At 50.8% G+C, this 21,315-nt stretch overlaps 1 protein-coding gene across 2 annotated transcripts in view; it reads right to left on the bottom strand.

Annotated features, from left to right (window-relative positions):
• The window catches only part of LOC133353404 (CUB and sushi domain-containing protein 3-like), a 634,534-nt gene extending 615,296 nt beyond the window's left edge, over positions 1-19,238 (bottom strand). For both annotated transcript variants that reach the window (XM_061569655.1, XM_061569654.1), the window contains exon 1: positions 18,445-19,238. In XM_061569655.1, the coding sequence (XP_061425639.1) occupies positions 18,445-19,180 (736 nt within the window). In that variant the 5' untranslated portion in view covers positions 19,181-19,238. The remainder of the gene's footprint in view (positions 1-18,444) is intronic.
• Positions 19,239-21,315: the final 2,077 nt, after the last annotated feature.

The following is a 21,315-nucleotide window of genomic DNA, read 5'->3' on the forward strand; positions in this document are numbered from 1 at the left end:
TTGCAAAAGCCTAATATTTTAGGTTCGTTAAGTGCCATGATCCTCAAACAGTATGGCCATGTTATTATTCATCAGATTTCTAATGATAAACTACCGTTGTAATTATCATCGCGTGTCAAAGGCAAGTCTGACCATGATGAGACGACATTCGTCCATATTTTATTATTTCTATTGGAAGCAGTAGCTTCCGCAAAGATACGTATCATTAACTTTTACTTTTGATTTTCAAACGGCCCTCTGCAAACTTATTTTGACACCAGGCGAACACTTTTGTCAGCCCAGACAATCACAATTCAATCACATGGGCTTTCCTCTTTGTGTGCACTGGCACAGAAGAATAAAGCACTGCTGCGAGTGTGATGGCATTCTCACATCATAAATGCACAATCATCTCGACTAAGAGAGCTTCCCCTGTAGACAATTCTAGGAAAATTATCGAATGTGCGGGTGCTGGCGGCATTTCTCCCTCTGCCTCTGAGGGTATCTCTCTCTCTCTCTCTGCTGCACACAAACAATAAAAGCTGCCATTCACCGAAACAGCGGTGGTGACATCTCCACAGCACTTGTGCCGGACTTCCTACACTCTGAGGACAAGGAGAGAGATCACAGACAGGTCGCAGGAGGCACCAGGCACCATTGTGGCTTTTGCACAATAGACGCGGCTGTCTGATGCATCTGCTCGCTGTCGTGAGAGGTCCTCCTCCGCTCTGCCTCTTGCGAGCGGCCAATTAGCGTCCTCCACGAACAGGAAGAGGCGATCGCGACACACCGCTGGATCCAGCGGTGACAAGTCCACCAAGCGCCAGGTCTTCCCGTGGAACATCGCTCCACCTATTCTGAAATCAATCAACGAGCCAGAGCGCGTCTCTAAACCTCAGCATGTGTGGAATAGTGCTCGTCTCCATCAGTAGTCCTGACACACCAGCGAACATTCCAAATTGTTGTGGTGTAGACCAGCGCCGACCTATTACGACCTCTGCTGACTTCCCACAAAGCGGTACTCACTTGATTAGTCCAGGAGGGACGATGTGCCGAGTGGTTCTATTTACACGCACGTATTTGAACGCACGCCGTTTGCAGAGCAGGTTGAGTGCTCTGCGATGACACACACACCACACCCATCACTTCCTTCCTTGTGCCAGGTCCTGCGGTTGTTTGCAGTCAACATCTGACCACCAAACTCTGCTCTTACAGAATCCCACCAACGTCGCTTCACAAACTTCCCCTGGGTCACAGGCCTCTGAGTGCCACTGTAATTCGGACTTGCTCACCTGCTCTGCTCCATCCTGCAGGAGTGCCCCACAACCCCTACTACTAGCTTTAAGTCTACAACGCTTCTCTGTCGCTCTATAACCCTGATTCCTAAGTTGTTAAGCCTTTGGCATCGTGAATATTACCATAATGAGAAATGTATACTGGAGGAATCCGACGAGCTATGAAGCGATGTTACAGAGATGCCCAACAAACATTAATCTCGCAATCAGAAGGCCAAGAATTCATGTTAAAAAAACTTTTATTACACATCCCAACAAACACCCGGCCTTCTGTGAATGCATAATGTCAGGGGTGAGATCATAAATAGGGGAAAACGCTTTTGTTCTTTCTCCCTATAACACAAATAGGTATTAATGAGTAGCTAATGCCCGCTAACGACACATGGGCTGGCAGCCATTAGTGTGCCAGATCTAACAGTGGCATGGGAATGGCACCCCATCTCCGCACAACTCTCTAACCCCGCCCTCATCCCTCCCTCACGCGGATAAATGGAACGCGCCAATACCCTAAGCTCCCTGAGACTGGCGCAGAGCCCCACGACAATTATTGAATAAAACATTCCACGCCACCAAAAGCGCACGCAGGCCAACCTCGTAATACCAAAGCGCAATTCCAGCGAAGGGCATTAGGAAGCCGGGTCGTTTGTACATGTATACTGTATACAAGTCAGCAAAGATGGCACATTAGCTGGCAATAATCCAGCAAACATATCATTCGACGGTCATGATTTGCTCTTAATTGCCGAGTACATGGAGGGAGGCGTAATGAGCTGTGTGGGTGTGTACGCGTGTGCGTGCGAGTGCGTGTGCATGTGCGCATTGCGTTTCAAGCATTTATGCGCGATGGTGCGTATGGATGTGTACATGCATGTGTATGTGCGAAAGGAGTTCAACATGCATCCTTTAAATGGAATTATGTTCCTTTTATTTCATCACGTAAGGCCCACTAGGCTATATAACTATTTTTCAGAAGCGACCTGGCCACAAATGATAGCTCAACGAAGTGTGCAGCGGATTACCACGAAGAAATGTATAGCAGCCAAATACTCGAAACGCATGTTTCAAAATGTAGAGGGAAAAACTCGGAGGACCCGTAGAAAAATCCACGCAACCAAGAAGGGCCCATGCAAACACAACATATACAAGCTGCAGGGTCAGGATCGAACCCACGACCTCCTGTATACTTGGCGAGGTAGTTAACATCTCACCACCGTGGCACCGCGTGCATACAACGGGAGCGTATGAGACCAGTGGTTAGTGAACTGCAGTCGGGTGGTGGGGGCCATGCTGCTGATGAACGCGGCCTGTAATCCAGCACCGTGGAGGCAGCAGCGAGGGATGCTGGATCACCGCATGAATGCCGCACAGCTCCCTCGCAGTGGGCGTCATCACGGTGCCATACCCTGGCTTGCCAGGAGAGGGCGCTAAGGCAAACTGGCTTCATCTCCATCTGTCCCTTCTGTATGGGATAGAGTGTTTCCCACTCGCATGCGAGGTTTTTCTCCGGGCGCTCCGGGTTTTCTCTCACATTGATTGGCCGATATTATCTGAATACAAAGTGCACCTCTTGTGTTTATGAATTGTGCGGCGTTTGCATGAATGATGCTACTCTCTTAAAAAACCCATAAAAACACTGGTTGTCATGATATATTATTATTGTTACGACTGAGTTGTGATCCCAGTGGTCTCAATTAACTGAGTGATATGTCCACCTGATTTTGGCCTCCTCTAGATTAACTGAGCCTAAAACGAGCGAAGGATACAAGGTGTAAGTAAAAAAAAAACAACGGGGTAGAAAAAGAGAGTTGGGATTGACCCTGGCCATACTGCCCCCTTGCGTGCCACGCTTGCCTTGTATGTTGAACTTCGTTTGCAATGTACGGAGCCAACCGTGCTAATCGGAGGTGCGGGGGAAAGATAACGAACTCAACACAAGAAGGAGCCTTAATAGATCCTCCCTGACGTCAGAGTCTACGTTGTACGGTGAAACATTAAGTGAAACAAGTACTCTCTGGTTCTTTCGGTAAAGTCACGTAGATAAAAAAAAAAGAAACACGACGTTTCGGTCACAACACAAGCGTCCGTCATCATCCGTCATCAGGACGCTTGTGTTGCGAAACGTCGTGCTTCTTTTATTACGTTTTCTATCCACGTGACTTTACCGAACGAAGCAGAGAGTATGGATCCCTGCAGTCACGAAAGCTTCAAATCAAGACTGAAGTGGAACAAGGACGACACATTGCATGATGCGTGCTACAATCTCAAGTGACCTTGGTTCAATTCCTGGCCATGTACACCGTTGCCAATGAGTGTCTGAACCTGGCCTGGATTGTTCCCTGGGTTGGCCAAGCCTCAAGACGAACACTTCCCTCAAGCGTCCGGTGAAGCGTCCGGCATTGCTCACGCGCGCATCGCAATGTAGCGGGCGCGTGCGCGCGATCCGCGTGCCGATCGACTGCTGGATGAGGGCCTCCCGCTTCGTGTCAGGTCGCCGGGGGTTATGACCACACTTTGTTTGGTGATGGTGCGGAGCGGAGCTGACCACTGCGTATCAGCAAAGGCTCGCAGACGCCTTATAACACCTTGACATGCATGGCGGTCACCCAGTCAAGCATTGCCCAGGCTCAAAGAATCCAGCTTAGCTTCAGACATATCATGAAATCGTGCACGTTCCAGGTGATTTGGTCATGCGCGAATACGCGCACGGCAAAATAGCAAATGTAAAGGCTGTCATTGCAGAGTGATGTTATGTGTCCGTGCCGGCAGCTATATCCGTTGCCCATGAGCACGAGCAATGTGCATTGCTCGAGAGAGATTTTTTTTGCGCTGCTCGTTGTCCGGCAACTACAGCCCAGCAATTTCATCAAATCTCTCAAACATTTTCCGAACACAGCGATTACCGTAACAAACACCGGCGCCGTCGTCGTGAGCGGGACGCATCGCGACGCCTCGTCAAGGGGCTGCATACGGCAGGCTCGCGAGGCACGCCGCGTTTCACGCAGCCTTGCTCGTCTGCGCGCGAAGCCTCCGATATTCAATCCCAAGGTGTGCCATCTTCATAACATCAATGACCGTCGGGGGCAATAACCGTTTCGAGTGCAAACAACAGCGCGTGTCCGTTCGCGTGTCGCTCATCTCAACGTTTGCTATTGGTGCCTCGTGACCCTTGTCGCTGAGAGCACTTCACTCACAATCAGGAGCTACCCAGTTGAAATCCCGGTCAGCGCTCGACTCAAGTGAATCATCATTATCATCTCTGCAGGGTTGATAATATGTGTGACCAGTTTGTGGGCAGGCAATATGTTACAGTGATATGGTTCAACCGTCCCCTAACAACAGATGTGTGGAATTTCCACAACTGGCATTTGCTTTCCAACAAAGACAATAAAGATCCCATGTATAGCCTCAACATACTGTTGGTGCAAGTGCTGTTAGCGAGCACCTATGAGAGCAGGCACATCACACGAGGGGGTGGGTGGCCAGCGCATTTGTATCCCGCGTGACGATGTTCACAAACCGCACCAGCTACTCGGTTGAGGCTGAGTCGACCTAGGGGAGGACCAAAACCGGTTCAGATAATCGTAACCGGTGTTGGGCGTGAGCGGGTATCGAACTCGGGTCACCGGGAGCCACATCCAACCAGTTAACACTGAAGCTGTATTCATTGTTCCCGGTCGTACTTAGCAATAATTATTGACAACAATTGTGCAATTTGACATTTACTATTCATTTGTACTGCAGTCTATGCTATTACTCATAACCTTCAATATCCTGATCCCAATTATGTCGACTGGATATCTGTGAAAACGAGCTTCATAGCCCATCGAATTTCTCCAGGATAAATACAGATTCTGATTCCAATATTGTTTTTTAAATGTCAAACTCGGTGGCAGGCAAATTATTCGGTTCACTGACGATGAGGATTGCGTGCCTCTGAGCGTCTTGTTCAGGACTCAGACCACTGCTGAGGTTTAGGCTGACCCTGGTCCACTGCGTCAAAGAAATTAACCTCAAAGCTTTAAAATATATATTTGTTTCAATCTGAAAACGTGGGGGATTTGTTTTCCCGTTTATTTGTCTACCTTATAAAGCGATGCCTTGCCTACGTTTGTACAGGAGAACATCGTTAAATAATTGACATCAGTCCGTCACGGTTGTTCACGTGCGTTAGATAACGTGGCCATGCTGCCAGGTGGCGCTGTGGCAGAATGTCCCGTGGCACAAGCGCAGGGGGCCACACAAATTCAAATAACGGTTGAGGATTTGTATAAACACCTCATCATCATCACATCTCCTCTTCTAACACTACAAATGCATACTTCATAGGACCTCTTTTGCCAGTAACAAAATATACTAATAGGGTGTTTCCCCTTTTTTCTGGCAACAAAACTGACACCTTTTGCAAGGAATCATGCTTACATTAACCACAATACTTGCAGTCAAATGCAAACAAAAAACAATACTCTGATAATTTATGCATTGTCTTTGAAACTGATTGGTCCACACCAGAGACAGCTTTCTTTAGAGCCTAGTCTCATATGGTGTTCGACCAGATGACGCCAAAAGGCGCACAGTTCAAAGACAACGCACTACCAGAGTAATGAGAGCTCGGGGTGAGCAGCTACATCATGGGACCTCCTTTGCCAGTAACAAAATATACTAATAGGGTTTTTCCCCTTTTTTCTGTCAACAAAACTGACACCTTTTGCAAGGAATCATGCTTACATTAACCACAATACTTGCAGTCAAATGCAAACAAAAAACAGTACTCTGATAATTTATGCATCAAAGACAATGCATAAATTATCAGAGTATTGTTTTTTGTTTATGCATCAAAGACAATGCATAAATTATCAGAGTATTGTTTTTTGTTTGCATTTGACTGCAAGTATTGTGGTTAATGTAAGCATGATTCCTTGCAAAAGGTGTCAGTTTTGTTGCCAGAAAAAAGGGGAAAAACCCTATGCATACTTGTTTTTGGAGCGGTTCACCTTGATCACCCTATGGACAGACTGGCTTTGGCCATTGTAACCTGACAATTTACACCACTGGGCTTAAAGCACTGCAAATAAAAAAAACTCTGACTTTCACAGCTCACGATTATTTTGTTGTTGTTGTTTACGGTGGTCAAGCCCTCGTTTGTATGCGACATCGACCGTAAGGTGCAAGCTTCGGTGAAAGAATAAGGGGCCGTCCATAAATGACGTCACGCACCTAGGGGGGGAGGTCAGACATTTGTGACGATGTTTGACGAGGGGGGGAGGTTTGAGAAATGCGACATCACGTAAAAATGCGCAACTTTAAATAAATATAGAATTGTTATAATAGCACTCCTACAACATCAGAGTGCAGCGCCACATTAAATACGCACTACAATGACAATAATTTAAAGCGATTTGAAGCATATTTTATTTTCAAAATGTAAATATGTTTTTTTTTGGGGGGGGGGGGACAAAGCTTTATGACGTCATATTTGAGGGGGGCTCTCACTTTTTGTGACGCCGTGTGACGAGGGGTCTAAAATCGTCCAAAATCGCGTGACGTCATTTATGGACGGTCCCCTAACCAAATCTGAACGCTGCACGCGTTGCCTTGCTCCCTGCAATGGCCACCGAGCGGACGTGAACACCCAACGACACGCGGTGCGACCGGGTCGCGGGGAAACCACCCCCGACTCGATGTTGCTGGCACGCAGTGGCTCGCAACCCCCTTCTGGATTACGCCACGAAGGCGAGGTAAGAATACTGAGCTGAATTTTGATTTAAAGCTTTCGTGACTGCAGGGATTCATCTTCTTGGTTCTTTCGGTAAAGTCACGTAGAATGGAAATAATAAAATAATAAAATAATACAAATTAAACATAATAAAATTATATAATATCATTTGATTATGTTTTATTTGTATTACTTCATTATTTCCATTCTACGTGACTTTACCGAAAGAACCAAGAAGATGAATACTGAGCTGGTTCTGATGGACCGAACCAGCAAGCCTGCCATCCGCTAAGCTGAATCGATGCACTTTTAAATAAGCGCGCGCGTATATATGGTAACATCTTTACTAAAATCCACACTGAAGCAGAACTGATTTTTACAATGCAACGCGCAGCATCGGGCACCGCCTGTTATCCACGTTGGTAGATGAGTAAAGTCACGGGTGACGGGACTTTTCATCATCTGCAACAAGAAAAATATACTATTGTTCAAGGCACAAAGTATCGTTGATAAAAGTGAATGACAGGATGCGTTTTCTGTACGGCTGCTCTTCTCACGCGCGAAATTAAGCAGATTGATAGGGGTGAAGTCTGTGTGTCTGCTGAAACCACATCGAGTCCAATTCTCTTATCCACGGATATGAGGACGACTTTGCCACTGACTCCTATCTGCAACAATGCGGAGAGCAGAGATGCATTTAGCCACCCGTAGTTACCGCTTCTGGGCTGGACAATGGGGATTGCCTTAGCACCTGCGGAAACCACTTGTGCGGTTTTGTGCCCCGTATCCGTGATGAAAGGAGACGATACTGGAAGCAAAATACAGCGAGACATAACCAGCAGTTCCCATTCATCGGTTTGGGCCGACAGATGATTGGAGTTTCTATGCACATTGTTAATTTACGGAGTGTGGAAAACAGGTTCATTTTGCAATTCTACACAGCACTGAAATGCAGGTTGTGGAAGAGAGGAATGTTCATGATAGCGGACATTATTATGATATGCCGGGTTACTGAGGACATTATTAATAACATAGAGGACAATTGTCATGGCAGGCTGTGAAATTGTAAGCGGAAGAGAAAGGGCAATTGTTCTTGAGCAAGGAATTTCTGTCCATTCCAGAGGCCTCCCAATCCACGTTGTGAAAGTCCTCCACTCCCACCCCATTGGTCAATCTCTTCTCCCCCTCACCATCCTCTTCTTTTTGTTTCTCTGCCACCCGTTGCCCCCCCCCCCTCCTCCCCCCCCCCCCTTTTATCCTCTCTCTCACGCTCTCTCTCTCTCTCGCTCTGAGTATAGTCACGTCCACACGCGCGCATGCACACACACACAACACAGAAATAGCTTGCGGGTAGCAAAACAAAAAACCGACTCGGTAAAGTAAAAAGCCCGGCAATAGGATTGCGACTTCAGTTTTTGTTCAGATCCGCCGTCGAGGCTTCATCGATATTTCGGAAGCCGTCACGGCCAGTGCCGTCGTTGACCACCACACCTCGCCACCTTTCTGGCGCTTCTGTCAAAAGCACACCGCCACTTTGACACGGACACCGTCGACAGACCCGCGCCTCCAGGCTCTGCCCTCAAAGTCTGCCACCACGTGGCTGCAGGTCTTCCCCTTGGTCGCTTGCACTTGGGGGGGGGTTGGCGACGGGGAGGGGTGCCCTCCAATGCCCGTCTTGGTAGCCTGACGCTACATCACCCCTGCACACGTGCCCCATCAGTCGCAAATCCCCTCTTGCTCGTGACAGCTGCAATGCAGTACCCGTCGTACCATAAACAATTCAGAATTTCCAAATGTCTCCCCCTATTCTGCCGTGAAATATATAGCATCCGCTGAGTAGCCCTACTCATTTGCCAAGCCCCACTGATTTAATGTAGAACGCTACTCATTTTTTTCCCCACATGCGAATTTTCAAAAGCAAAAATTGCACCGATTTTTTTGCCCCGAATGTTTTTTATTTTTTTTTATTTTTTGCAAAGCGGTACGATTAGCCTTTGAAATCATTAGGCGACGTTTGGGTTCAAACATCGGCAGACGACCGCTAAAATCGCTAGAGTTGGAATTAATTACCTAATAACAGCATCATTTGTGTCACTAGGTCACCTCTTGCCAATGAGACTGTCCTGATCTCTCGAGTAAGCACCTGGATTCAACAACATCAACTTAAACTTTTGCACCTTCATCATCATCATCACGATGGTCCATCGGCAGGTAGCCTGTAGGTGTCTACTGCACATTTCGTCACTTGTTTCCACTTTCCTCCCTGCCTTGTGCCGATATGCTCGATGCAACTTGCACTGCTACGAATCCAGTACCTCACACGAACACTCGTCACATCACCAACCCAATATGCATTCCGTTGACCATGGTCAAACCATATCCCTACTCCTAACTCAATTAAACTAAACTTAAAACTATATTTTTTATTTCATTTTACCAGGTAAGGCCCACTGAGCTATGCAGCTCTGTTTTCAGAAGAGACGAGGCCACAAATGATAGCTCAACAAAGCGGCTTATCACGTGGAAATGTATCGCAGCCAAATAACTCTTAACGCGTGTTTCTGAATGTGGAGGGGAAAACCGGAGGACCGGAATAAAAACCCACTCGACCACGGGGAGAGAGACACCGCAAACGCCAAATATACAGCAGCAGACGTCAGCATCGGGATAGAACCCACGACTTCATGTATACCAGGCGAAGTAGTTAACATTTCGCCATGGTGGCACGCCCGATTGTACATCCCCACGCCAGGATGATCTTCAGCAAGCCACGATTTGTGTTTGTTTTGTGTCCAGCTCAGTGGTTTGTGCACACACACGCCACTGTCTCCCCCCCCCTCACCCACACAATTCAGCCCGCACTCGCTCACTCACACCGTCAGTCTGACACACTCTGTCACACACAACAGCGTAGCGATGGTCGCACACGCGCATGCACGCACGCATATCAAGGTCTCCCCACTTCGCTGTACGGAATTACTGGGACACGTGCTATTTTTTGCGAGCATCCCTTAAGGCCGGTATCGCAGGCTCAGCTCACCTTTGTCTGCCCAAATGGCAATTTTGACAAAGCACGACCAATGCTAGGGCTCAAATTGACCGAGAGGGCACGTAAAAAGGCTGAGACGTCACACGCCACTGACATTATCCGCAGCTGGGAATAGAACTCGAGATGCAAACACGTCCGCTTACGCGTGGTGTCCCGTGTTGCGCCCACGCTTTCACAACACACTCGCACCGCCGCACCACTTGCGAACACGGTCACATCCACACAAATACCGTAATTTCATAAAAGATGATCACCCGTATAGCCAAAGCCAGGCTGTCGGGGAAAGTGTTGTTGGCGAGCACCTTTGAAGGCTGGAACGGAACACGAAGGGTTGGGGGCCAGCACCACGCCTGGCCGCCTTTGTCTCCCCCATTGCTGATGTTTACAAACCGCAGCAGGCACTCATTTAAGGCTGCCTCGACCTCGGGGACACTCAAAATCTCAGATATTCGTCACTGCTATTTGGTCGTGAGCCGAAATTGAACTTGGGTCGCCGGGTTCTCAGCGTCGTGCGCTTTCCACTGCAAATACAAGTCACCCCCGTGACGCATTCACAGACATCCAATCACACGCAGATACAGGGTCTGTCATAACCTCTATTTAGGTGAGAGCACACTGATAATTCAATACACGTGTTTAAAGGGAGCTCTGGGATACTAAAGCAAATACAGTAACATGATTTTTTTTTAACGTACACAAGAAAATTAAGATATAATTTACAAAGAATCCTAAATTAGCGCAAAATCGCATACCGTACACTAATATCTGCACACAAACAGTACGATAGACAATCACACTCAGAGGCATCAAGGGAGTGCACGTGGAATCAGTTTGACACAAAATAGGTCCCCCGTACAGGCTGAGTAAACGTGTGGGGCAAGTGCTGTTCGCGAGCACCTATGAATGGTACACAATGAGGTGGGTGGCCAGCACCACGCTGGACCGCCTTTGTATCCCCAGTGGCCATGTTTACACACCACACCAGGTACTTATTTGAGGCTGAGTCGTCCTAGGGGAGGTCCAGGATGGGTTCAGATAATCGGCTGTTAGCAGGAATCGAACTCGGGTCGCCGGGTTTTGTAGCGCAGCGCGGAAACCGCTGCACTACCGCTCCCCACAACACATTGACACACAAACACAAAGATCCCCGTCTAGCCTTAACAGACTGTCGGGGCAAGTGCTGTAATCGAGCACCTATGATGGCCGGAACGGCACACGAGGGGGTGGGTGGCCAGCACCACACCCGCCCGCCTTTGCCTTCCTACTGGCGATGTTTAGAACACACCGCACCAGATAGTCATTGTGAGGCTGAGTCGACCTCGGGAAAGCCCAGGCACGGTTCAAATAATCGTCACCGGTGTTGGCCGTGAGCGGGAATCGAACTCGGGTGGCCGCGTTCATAGCGCTAACCGCTACGCCACCGCTCCCCCACGTTGACCCACCACACGCACAGACACACACACACGCACGCGCGTGCATTGACGCGCGCGCACAGTCGCAGCGGCACACAAGCGATCGCGTCGCATGCGAGTGGCCCGCCTGCATAATGGACCATTTGTCTCGTATTTCACTCGGAGCGGACGTGCCGAGGAAGTTTATTCCGAGGCGCGGACACAGCGGAGAGCGCCTCCCGTGCGCTCTCCGCCCGGCACCGCCCAAAGCCTCCACGGCACAGAGCAAAGACAAAGATCCCCCGTCTAGCCTTCAACAGAGTCGGGGGCAGGCGCCGTTAGCGAGCACCCCTCGTGCGTATAAGCGGCCACGGCTCGCGAGTGAGTGGGGCGGTGGTTAACAGCACACGGCCGGCCGCCTTTGTCTCCCCGTTGCTGATGCTGACGCGCAGCGCCGTGTACTCATTTTAAGGCTGAGTCGACCTAGGGGAGATCCTGGACCGACTCAGATATTCGACACTGTTCTTGCTCGTGAGCGGGCAGTGAACTCGTGTGGCCGGGTCCGCTAACCCACTGCGCCACCGCTCCCCCCCCCTGTGGTACAGAGCGCAAGCACGCAACAGCACCCTGGGCGGACCTGTGACTTACATGCTATACACCACTGCCAATTGGCTGGCTGCCTCGGTGGACTGACCTGTTCCTGTAATAGGAAGGTGGAATTTCCACTACTGGTCTCGTACCATGGTGCTTGATGGTCACTGGCGGCGCCTGATCCTCATTTGAAATCCGAGTTTCAACCAATCTGAGATATTGCTACAGTGCAGACTGTCTCGGACTCGACTATTAGAGCCCGCATACTGTTACACATTGGTCGCCCTGAGGTTAGACTCACCCCGCTGTTGTCGTGTGGAATTCCCACGTGGAATTCCTCTCCCTGACCTCGTAACAACTATTATCATTCCGGCTATGTTAATACGGGAATGAGGTGCTGCCAAATTTCAGTTTCATGGGATTGGAGGTGTCTCAGACAATCATCTTCCCAGGGCCGCTAAAATGCGTACTGTCGCACGATTTTTTTTGTGGAAGGGAGAGACGCTTCGTTCAGTTCTGTCTCTGTAGCAATGTATGGCTGGGATTTATAGCGGCTTCTTTCATTTGTTTTAGCAGGTAAGGCCCACTGAGCTATATAGCTCTTTCTCGGAAACGATCTGGAAATCACAAATGATAGCTCAACAAAGTGGCTTATCACGTGGAAACGTAGAGCCCCAAATAACTCGAAACGCCACGTTGATTCGAAATGAGGAGGGAAAACCGGAGGACCCGGAGACAAATCCACGCGACCACGGGGAGAACACGCAAACTCCAAATATACAGGCGCCGGGGTCGGGATCGAACCTGGCTAGGTAGCTAACATTTGGCCATCGCGGCTGCCCCGTGTCGCAGCAGCAGCTTGACTTCAAACCTCGAGACCACGAGTTCCAATGGAGTTTAGGGACCGACTCAGTGGCATGCAAATCATCATCAGCATCATCCCACCGGGGTGAGTAAAATAAGTATCGCCTGATGAGGCTGCACCGCTTGGTGCGTGGAAGTCAACAGGTGATCCATTCATGGTTTGAATGTTTCCCACCGCGAGAGCGTGGATTTTCTACCACGGATCAGATCCGTCAACGAAGATGAGCTCTACCCAGTGCTCGCTTGACTCCCAGTAAAGCGGCGGATTGTCTTTGTATACTCGACGCATAAGTGTGTAGTGCCCCCCTTTAAACGAGCAGCCGAGGCATTCCTCATTACCTCGATATACGAGACTAAATACCCATCTGCACACGCGCTCACGTGCGCGCGTACAGCCACGCTCACAAAGACACGTCCAATATAATCACGCTTCAAGTTTGTTTTCTCTGACGAGGTGAGACCTCAAGAGACAAGGACAGTCCCCATGGGGCACGGATGACCTGGGTAATGATGGTATCGGAACATCAGCACGGTGACTCCTCTCGAGAGGGGGACCCATTCGCCTTATCTCGCGCGTCAGGGCAGGAAACCAAAGGCACGCATTGGGAGGAGGCCAGCGACCAGTGCCAGCCATTGCCCAAGCGCTGTCGTCTGCAAACAGATTGCTATATAGTCTCGAATAGGGCCCCCCCAGTGGCAGCTGTCCCTACCAGCATAGGAAAATATTACATTGATACCGTATATAGTTCCAATTTAGGCATTTGCTGCAACATTTAGACCATAAAGCCGAGCGCACAATGGCCTGCTCCTGCAAATACGTCGCGTTACAATTTGAATTCCCAATTAAGCAGATGGCGCGGGGTTTTTTTTGTTCGTTTACGAAAAGCCCCGGCTGTATTAATCAGGGCGGGCCGTTGCATTCCGCGTGCTAACCGCCGAGCTTGCGTCGCCGCCCGAGTCGCGTGTATTGTTTGGGGAGCCCCCACGTGATCTCAGCGAGAACCCGTTCGGGCCGGCACTTTGCTCGATAGTTTGGCGGTGGTTCCTCGTGCGAGGCCGATCTAGGGGGAGACCCAGAAGCGATTCGCATGGCACTCGCCGCCGACGCGAGATCCGTGGCCCGATATGAGAACTCAGATCGCCGAGCTCGTGTCGCGGTCTGCGAACTCCACTGCGCCTACACCCAGTATAGCGCGCGCATTTCACACGCGCGCCTGGATAACAAGGCAGACCCCCTCCCCGCCTATATAGCCTTTTAACAGATAATGTTTGGACGAGTGGGGTTAGCAAACAACTGTTGAGGCCGGCAGGGCACGCAAAGGAGTGGGATGCAAGGATCACGCGCGGCCGCCTTTGTCTCCCGAGTGCTGATGTCTACATTTCCCATCAGCGTTCACGTTTAAGGCTGAGTCGATCTAGGCGAGGCTCAAGACCGGTCCCGCTATTCATCACTGTTATTGGTCGTGAGCTCGAATCGAACTCGGTTCGCTGGGCACGTAGCGCAGTGCGCCAACCGTGACACTACCGCCCCCCCCCTCCCCGACACGCACATATGTTACTCACAGCCAAACATTCACATCGCTTTAAAACCACGTCAAGTTCAAAGTCCCAAGCTGTAATGTTGGCGCACGGTACTCATGGACGAAGCCGGCTGTGGTTGCGGCACCGTCTCGTTCCGTGTTGTCGGTGCATGATCATGATGATGGTGGTGATGTTGGTGGTGATGATGGTGGTGGTGGTGATGATGATGATGGTGGTGATGGTGATGGTGGTGATGATGATGGTGGTGATGATGATGGTGGTGATGATGGTGGTGGTGATGTTGATGATGGTGGTGATGACGATGGTGATGATGGTGGTGATGATGATGGTGGTGATGATGGTGGTGGTGGTGATGATGATGGTGGTGATGATGGTGGTGGTGGTGATGATGATGATGGTGGTGGTGGTGATGATGATGGTGGTGATGATGATGGTGGTGATGATGATGATGATGGTGGTGATGATGGTGGTGATGATGGTGGTGATGATGATGGTGGTGGTGATGATGATGATGATGGTGGTGATGATGATGGTGATGGTGGTGATGATGATGTGTGCTCGAGTCTATGAACTAACAACATTGCGGTGCGGGGCTGCTACTCTATACACGGCGGAGGGGGGGGTGCTAAACACGGAGACATCTCCCGTGTCTGCTCCATTCATCACGGAGCCAATGGCTCTTAGGGGCTTTTGATCAATGGGGAATCGCTCGCTGCTGCGAGCAACCCCAACTGCGCGCTCGGACAGGAGGGACGGCGTCTATAATTTAGCGCAAAAACAAACCAAAAAACAGGCATCGGTGCATTCCTTTCGTTGTATTGCCCCGTGCAGACAGCACGTGGCCATGATTCTCATTCTCTTCGTTGAGCTCCGAGATGATTTTTTTTTTAGCGAGAATCGTCGAACACGGAGTTCGCGAGTGAAGAGGCTATCTGACCGATGCACCTCGCAGTCCTATCGTGTCTGTGTTACTGTTCGCCGTTGAAACGTTCTGATCCCCCCCCTAAGTGGACATCTGTGAGATTGTAAAAAAAACCTTCAAAAGCTCACCCGATTCCTCGGATATAAATACAGATTCTGATTCTGATCAGAACGGTGCGTGGTGTACACCAGCCTCGCCTGTATAGAGAAACAAGACAAAGACACCCCCCCTACTCACCCCATGTTTAAGCCGCGCAGATTTTTGCTGCAAGAGTGCGCGCCGTTGGCGAGTATCAATGAAGACCACGGGATTGGGTGCTTAGTGTGAACAGCGGTGATGGAGCGGTCATCGCTACGCTGCGCTACGAACCCGGCGACCCGAGTTCGATTCCCGCTCACGGCCAAGACCATCAGTGACGATGATCTGAACGAAGTCCTGGGTCTCCCCTAGGTCGACTCAGCCTCAAATGAGTACCTGGTGCGGTGTGTGGTAAACATCGCCACTGAGAAGACAAAGGCGGCCGGGCGTGGTGTTGCCCAACGACACTTCTGTTTCCCGTGCCGGCCTTGATAGGTGCATCGCTAACAGCACTGGCCCCAACAGTCTGCTAAGGCTATAAGGGGGATATTGTTTGGACAGCACCACGCCCGGCCGTCTTTGTATCCCCAGCCTATATGCGAGGCACCGAGAGCGGTGTTCCGATGACTTTCCACCAACGCTAAAACCCGTGCCTGGCAATTCAACTCGCGATCCGCCGAGGGTTCATATTCGCGATGCGCTCGCAAGCACTGTCGCCACCGCTCCTCTCAATCTCTCTCTATTCGTACCGCGTATGTGTCCGCATCACACGACGAGAGTTCGGTCGGTGAGATCGCACCTGGCTTATGGGCTCAATCGCAATGCCCCATGCCGCAAATGTATCCAAATATCCGGTGTCTTGTGCGTCGCTACAAGAGCGTGGCACATGTCAGACGGTCACTTTCAAACATGCCGATGATGAGACAATCACTTTATAACGACACACACACTACACACGCGCACGTGTAGTAGTCGTAGCGCAATACGCGAACTGCGCTGCGCACCTGTGCCTACGCCATCGGGTACGGTAACAGGTAGGCAAGAGCAGGCGAATACGGAAAGCACACATCCTAGTGTACGTATCACATTACAATGTGAACTTGCGTACAAAATATAACAGGCGTGTGTGTCTACACACATGCACATGTTTTTAATGATGTGATTACAATGAAACGTCATTTAATTAGCACCCATCTGGGTGTCGATTGACATTTAAGTGTCTATTTTGTCTACAGAGACCTCGTTAAAAGAGATGCGGATATAACAATGGCCAATTAGATCAATTATTAAAAGCAGTAAGCATTCTCAAACGGTATCTCCGCAGTGTGTATGCCGTCTTAATGACACGAACACGTCAATGCATTCACGCACAACGCGCGCATCGGCTAGTGCCTGTGCAATGCGCAACACGCGCCATGCGATATTCACAGCGGCTGTGTGTTTTTCTTTATTTTTTAACCGGGGCCCCGCCGTAGTAATGTGGAATGGCCACCACTGCCTCACAGGGCTGTCGAGGAAGGCGCGCACCCGTGTCACTACCGTCGTGTGCACACGTGAAGTGTGCGGAGCGCATGCATCGTCTGCGCGTGTGTCCGTGTGGCTCGACTCAGCTCGCTCACAGACGTTGCCCCCAACGTGCTGTTAACAGTCTACGTGGGGGGCAGGGGGGGACCGCTGTCTTTGCGTGTACTTGTGCAAGGCTATGCGCGTGTGCGCACACGCGCGCACATGCGTGTTCAACTTTCATAAACACGCACGCACCTCGCATCGCCCGGAGCTCCAAGACATCGCCTGCCGATCGCAGCCCGTGGGAACAGAGCGCGCGGGCTATTGCGCATTCCACAGCGTGCACCAGCACGGGCACACAGAGACAAAGATCCCCCGCGTAGCCTTTAACAGACTGTTGGGGCAAGTGCTGTTAGCGAGCACCTATGAAAGCCGGCACGTCACACGAGGGGGTGGGTGGCCAGCACCACGCCCGGATGCGTTTTATTCCTGAGCGGCGATGTTTACGCATCACACCAGGCACTCAATAATCGAGGCTGAGTCGACCTAGGGGAGGCCCAGGATCGGTTCAGATAATCGTCAATGATGTTGGTCGTGAGTAGGAATCAATCTTTGATCGCTGGGTTCGTAGCGCAGCGCGTTAACCACTGCGCCACCACTCCCTCGTACTAACTCGCACAAACAAACAAAAAGATAAAGATCCCCCATATAGCCTTTAACAGACGACATATTTGGGGGAAGTGCTGTTAGCGAACACCTATGAAGGCCAGGAGGGCACACATACATACATACAGACACACATACATACATACAGACACACATACATACATACAGACACACATACATACATACAGACACACATACATACATACAGACACACATACATACATACAGACACACATACGTCCGCACCTCCGTTGAACACGGTTGGTTACGTACGGTGAGAAAGAAGGTCAACATACATACAGACACAAGCTCCAACACAAAACAATTCAAAGCCTCTTCGTCTCCCATATAAATCTCTGTTTCCTAGCAGCTGGCTACTAAAGCCGGCACCACGCCCGGACGCCTTTGTCTCTCCGTGCTATAAAGCTCGCACACTGGGACCTGGTACTAATTTAAGGCTGGATCGCCTTTGGAGTCATCATCATCATCACCATCCTCATGTTGTCTCTATCACAGAAGAAGAATATGTATTCGTACCGGAGGAATCCGATGAGCTGTAAAGCTCTTTTTCACACGTGCCCACACCAACGTATAGTCAGACCATCGTGCACGACTTTTTGAGTGTGAACAGCTTCAGCTACCGCGTGCCACTGTCAACAGCCGTGACCGGGTATCGAAGCAAGCCATGAACGCACCGCGCGGATCAACGCACACAAGACGTACGCGGACGTGAAAGTGCCTCGCAACTAATACAGACGCGTCCCCGTGTCACTTGCGCGTGGTGATTCTCGCGCGACCCAACAACAAGGCACCAGCCCTGCGAATGCGCATCTCAATCACTCGCTTACCCAGCGCAGGTGCCGATATGAAGAGGAGGCACACGAAGGCTCCTATGAGACCGTGTCCGTCCCGCATCAATACAGAGTTGATATGCTGCTGCTGCCGCCGACGCCGCTGCTGTTGCTGTTGTTGCTTCCTCGTGTGATGGGACACCAATGATGTGCCACTCTTCGTGGTGCTACTCGTCATCACCGCCACCACCATCATCATCATCCTCATCATCACCACCATCATCATGCTCATCATCCACGGCGCATCGGTAAGAGCCTCCGGGATGACGACGGCGGTGAGGTGTGAGGATCTGTGCAGGGCGGTCGAGGCGTGCATTCGCCGGCGCTTGACGAACCTCAGGTCCCCACCTACACCGCCAATATCATTACTCCTGCTGCCGCTATTACTACTCTTACTACGAATAAGATTACTGCTGCTGCTGCTGCCGCTGCTGTGACTACTGCCGCTGGCGATCTCCGCTAGAAGTGGAAGCCGGGCTCCCGTCGTTGCCTGCCCGGGGTGCGTTTGCGTTGGGCAGAAATTGTGCAGGTGACGATGTCTCATCCTCCTCTTCAGCGACCTCGTCCGTGCAGCCCGCTCCACGCAACGCTTTAAGACGATAATCATCGTCACCACCACCATCATCATCATCATCACAGTGATCATCGTCGTCGTCGCAGTCGTCGCATTCGTGTTGGCGCTGAAAGAGCGTCCATAGGCAGCGAGCCCTTGCTCCAGGCTCGTGTGGCTCATGTGCTGGTGATGAGGAGAGGAGGAGGAGGGAAGGGAAGAGGAGGAGGTCCCTCGGCCGTTCGCTCAGGACGCACGCCAAGCGGAGAGTGTCTCCCCTCCTGAAGAACCCGCCTGTGTGCAGCAAGGGGATGATGGGACGAACCATTGCGATGAGGAGGAGAGGGGGGAGGAGAGAGTTGTGGATGGGTGGTGGGGGGCGCTGGCAGGGCTTGTGGCGAGCAGGCTGTGAGTGTGTGGTGTGTCCGGCTGCGTGGGGGGGAGCGCTGGTGTAGTGCCCAGCGCGCCGCGCTACAAACCCCAGACGACACGAGTTCGATTCCCGCTCACGACGTTGCTGGGCCTCCCCTAGGTCGACTCAGCCTCAAAATCAGTGTTCAAATATCGCCAGCAGGGAGACAAAGGCGGTCGGCCGTGGTGCTGGCCACCCACCTCCCCCCCTCCCCTCGTGTGCCGTTTCGGCCTTCATAGGTGCTCGCTAACAGCGCTTGTCCCAAACGCCTGTCAAGGCGAGACGCGGGGATCTTTGCTGTGTGGGGGGGTTTGAGTGATGCGCAATGACCGCACGCGAGTTGGCATCGAAAACGAGGAACGGCGGTGAGCCCACAGCGCTATGAATTCATCCGCACGCGATGAGTTCGATACCCGTTCACGGCTTGCATCCTGTGGCGAGTGGATATCTGGACACGACCCCGGGACTCCCCGAGATGAACTCAGCGGTGTTAAAACAAGAACCTGGTTCATGTAAACATGCAGTGGTATGGTGAGACAAAGGCTGCCCGGCATGGTGCTGGCCACCCATCACCTCGTGTGCCTCGCCGTTCCTGAGGTGCTCGCTAATAGCTCTCGCCCCATACGTCTGTAACGGCTACACGGGGATATTGTCTTGTGTACTATTTGTGTATGTGAGGAGTGGTGGCGCAGTAATTAGCGCGCTTTGCTATGAACACGGCGACCCGAGTTCGATTCCCGCTCACGGTCAACACCAGTGATGATTATCTGCACCGGTTATGGGCCTCCCCTAGATCGACTCAGCCTCAAACGAGTACCTGGTACGATGTGGGGAGACAAAGGCGGTCGGGCGTCGTGCTAGCCAACCCACTCCCTCGTGTGACTATCCGGCCTTCTTAGATGCTGCTCGCTCACAAAACTGCCTGTTAAGGCTTAACGGGGGATCTGCATATTTTGTAGGTGTTGTGTAAATGTGTATGCACGTTGAACTTCTTTCGCACGACACGTAGCCAACCGTGCGAATCAGAGGTTTGGGGGAAGGACAACAGACAACACAAAGGCAGTTCTCGGCGTCTCTGAATGATCTAGTCTGTGAGTGTGCGTATCCCGGTGTGATGAATGCGAATTTCGGGAATGTGCGGAATTATCACGGCCGTGACCGCGTAAAGATTGGTGTGTGTGTGAGTACGAACATGTGAGAATGTCAGTTTAACACGTAGGCTTTCGCGACCAATATCATCCATAATACAGGGGGTTGGGGGGGTGGTTTTTTTTGGGGGGGGGAGGTTAGATGGCGTAAATCTAAATGTGTCGTTAAGCCCGCGACCACCCGACACAACCAATTGGTAAGGTTTGACACGTTAGTAGAACATGCCAATTCGTTACTAGTTCAGCACACAGGTGTGTTGTATATATGTCTGGCTATCCGCCTGATGATGCTAGTTGTAATTACTGGCGAAACGTTGTACTCAGATTGTAACTGTTGTGGATTTTGTTTTTGTGTGCGTGTGCCTATGACATGGAAATCATTTCAAGCTGACCCGACCCTCACGTTGGTCGACTCAGCCCAAAATAGTACCTGGAATTGTCAATATCAAGACCAGGAAGACAAAGGCGTTCGGGCGTCCTTGATTCTGACCGCCCCCCCCCCCCAACTCCATTATTTACAGCACCTTATAGTTGCTCGCTGACTGTCTTAAACGTGGGTGCTGAGTTCATATACTCTTGGCTTAAGAGCTGCTACGTACTCTAAGTCCATCAGAGTTCATCAGAGCGGGGGGCACTTTCGTCTAGAAGACATCATTGGTGTGTGAGGGCCGCCACACATTGTAAACCATTGGGGCTTGACAGCAGCACGCTGATGTTTCACATCTGTTGCCGCACTCAAGGCCACCAAAGGGCCATCA

The sequence above is a fragment of the Lethenteron reissneri genome, chromosome 43 (genome assembly GCF_015708825.2).
Source record: "Lethenteron reissneri isolate LAM-NWPU_2019-01 chromosome 43, ASM1570882v1, whole genome shotgun sequence".
Classification (NCBI taxonomy): Eukaryota; Metazoa; Chordata; class Hyperoartia; order Petromyzontiformes; family Petromyzontidae; genus Lethenteron; species Lethenteron reissneri.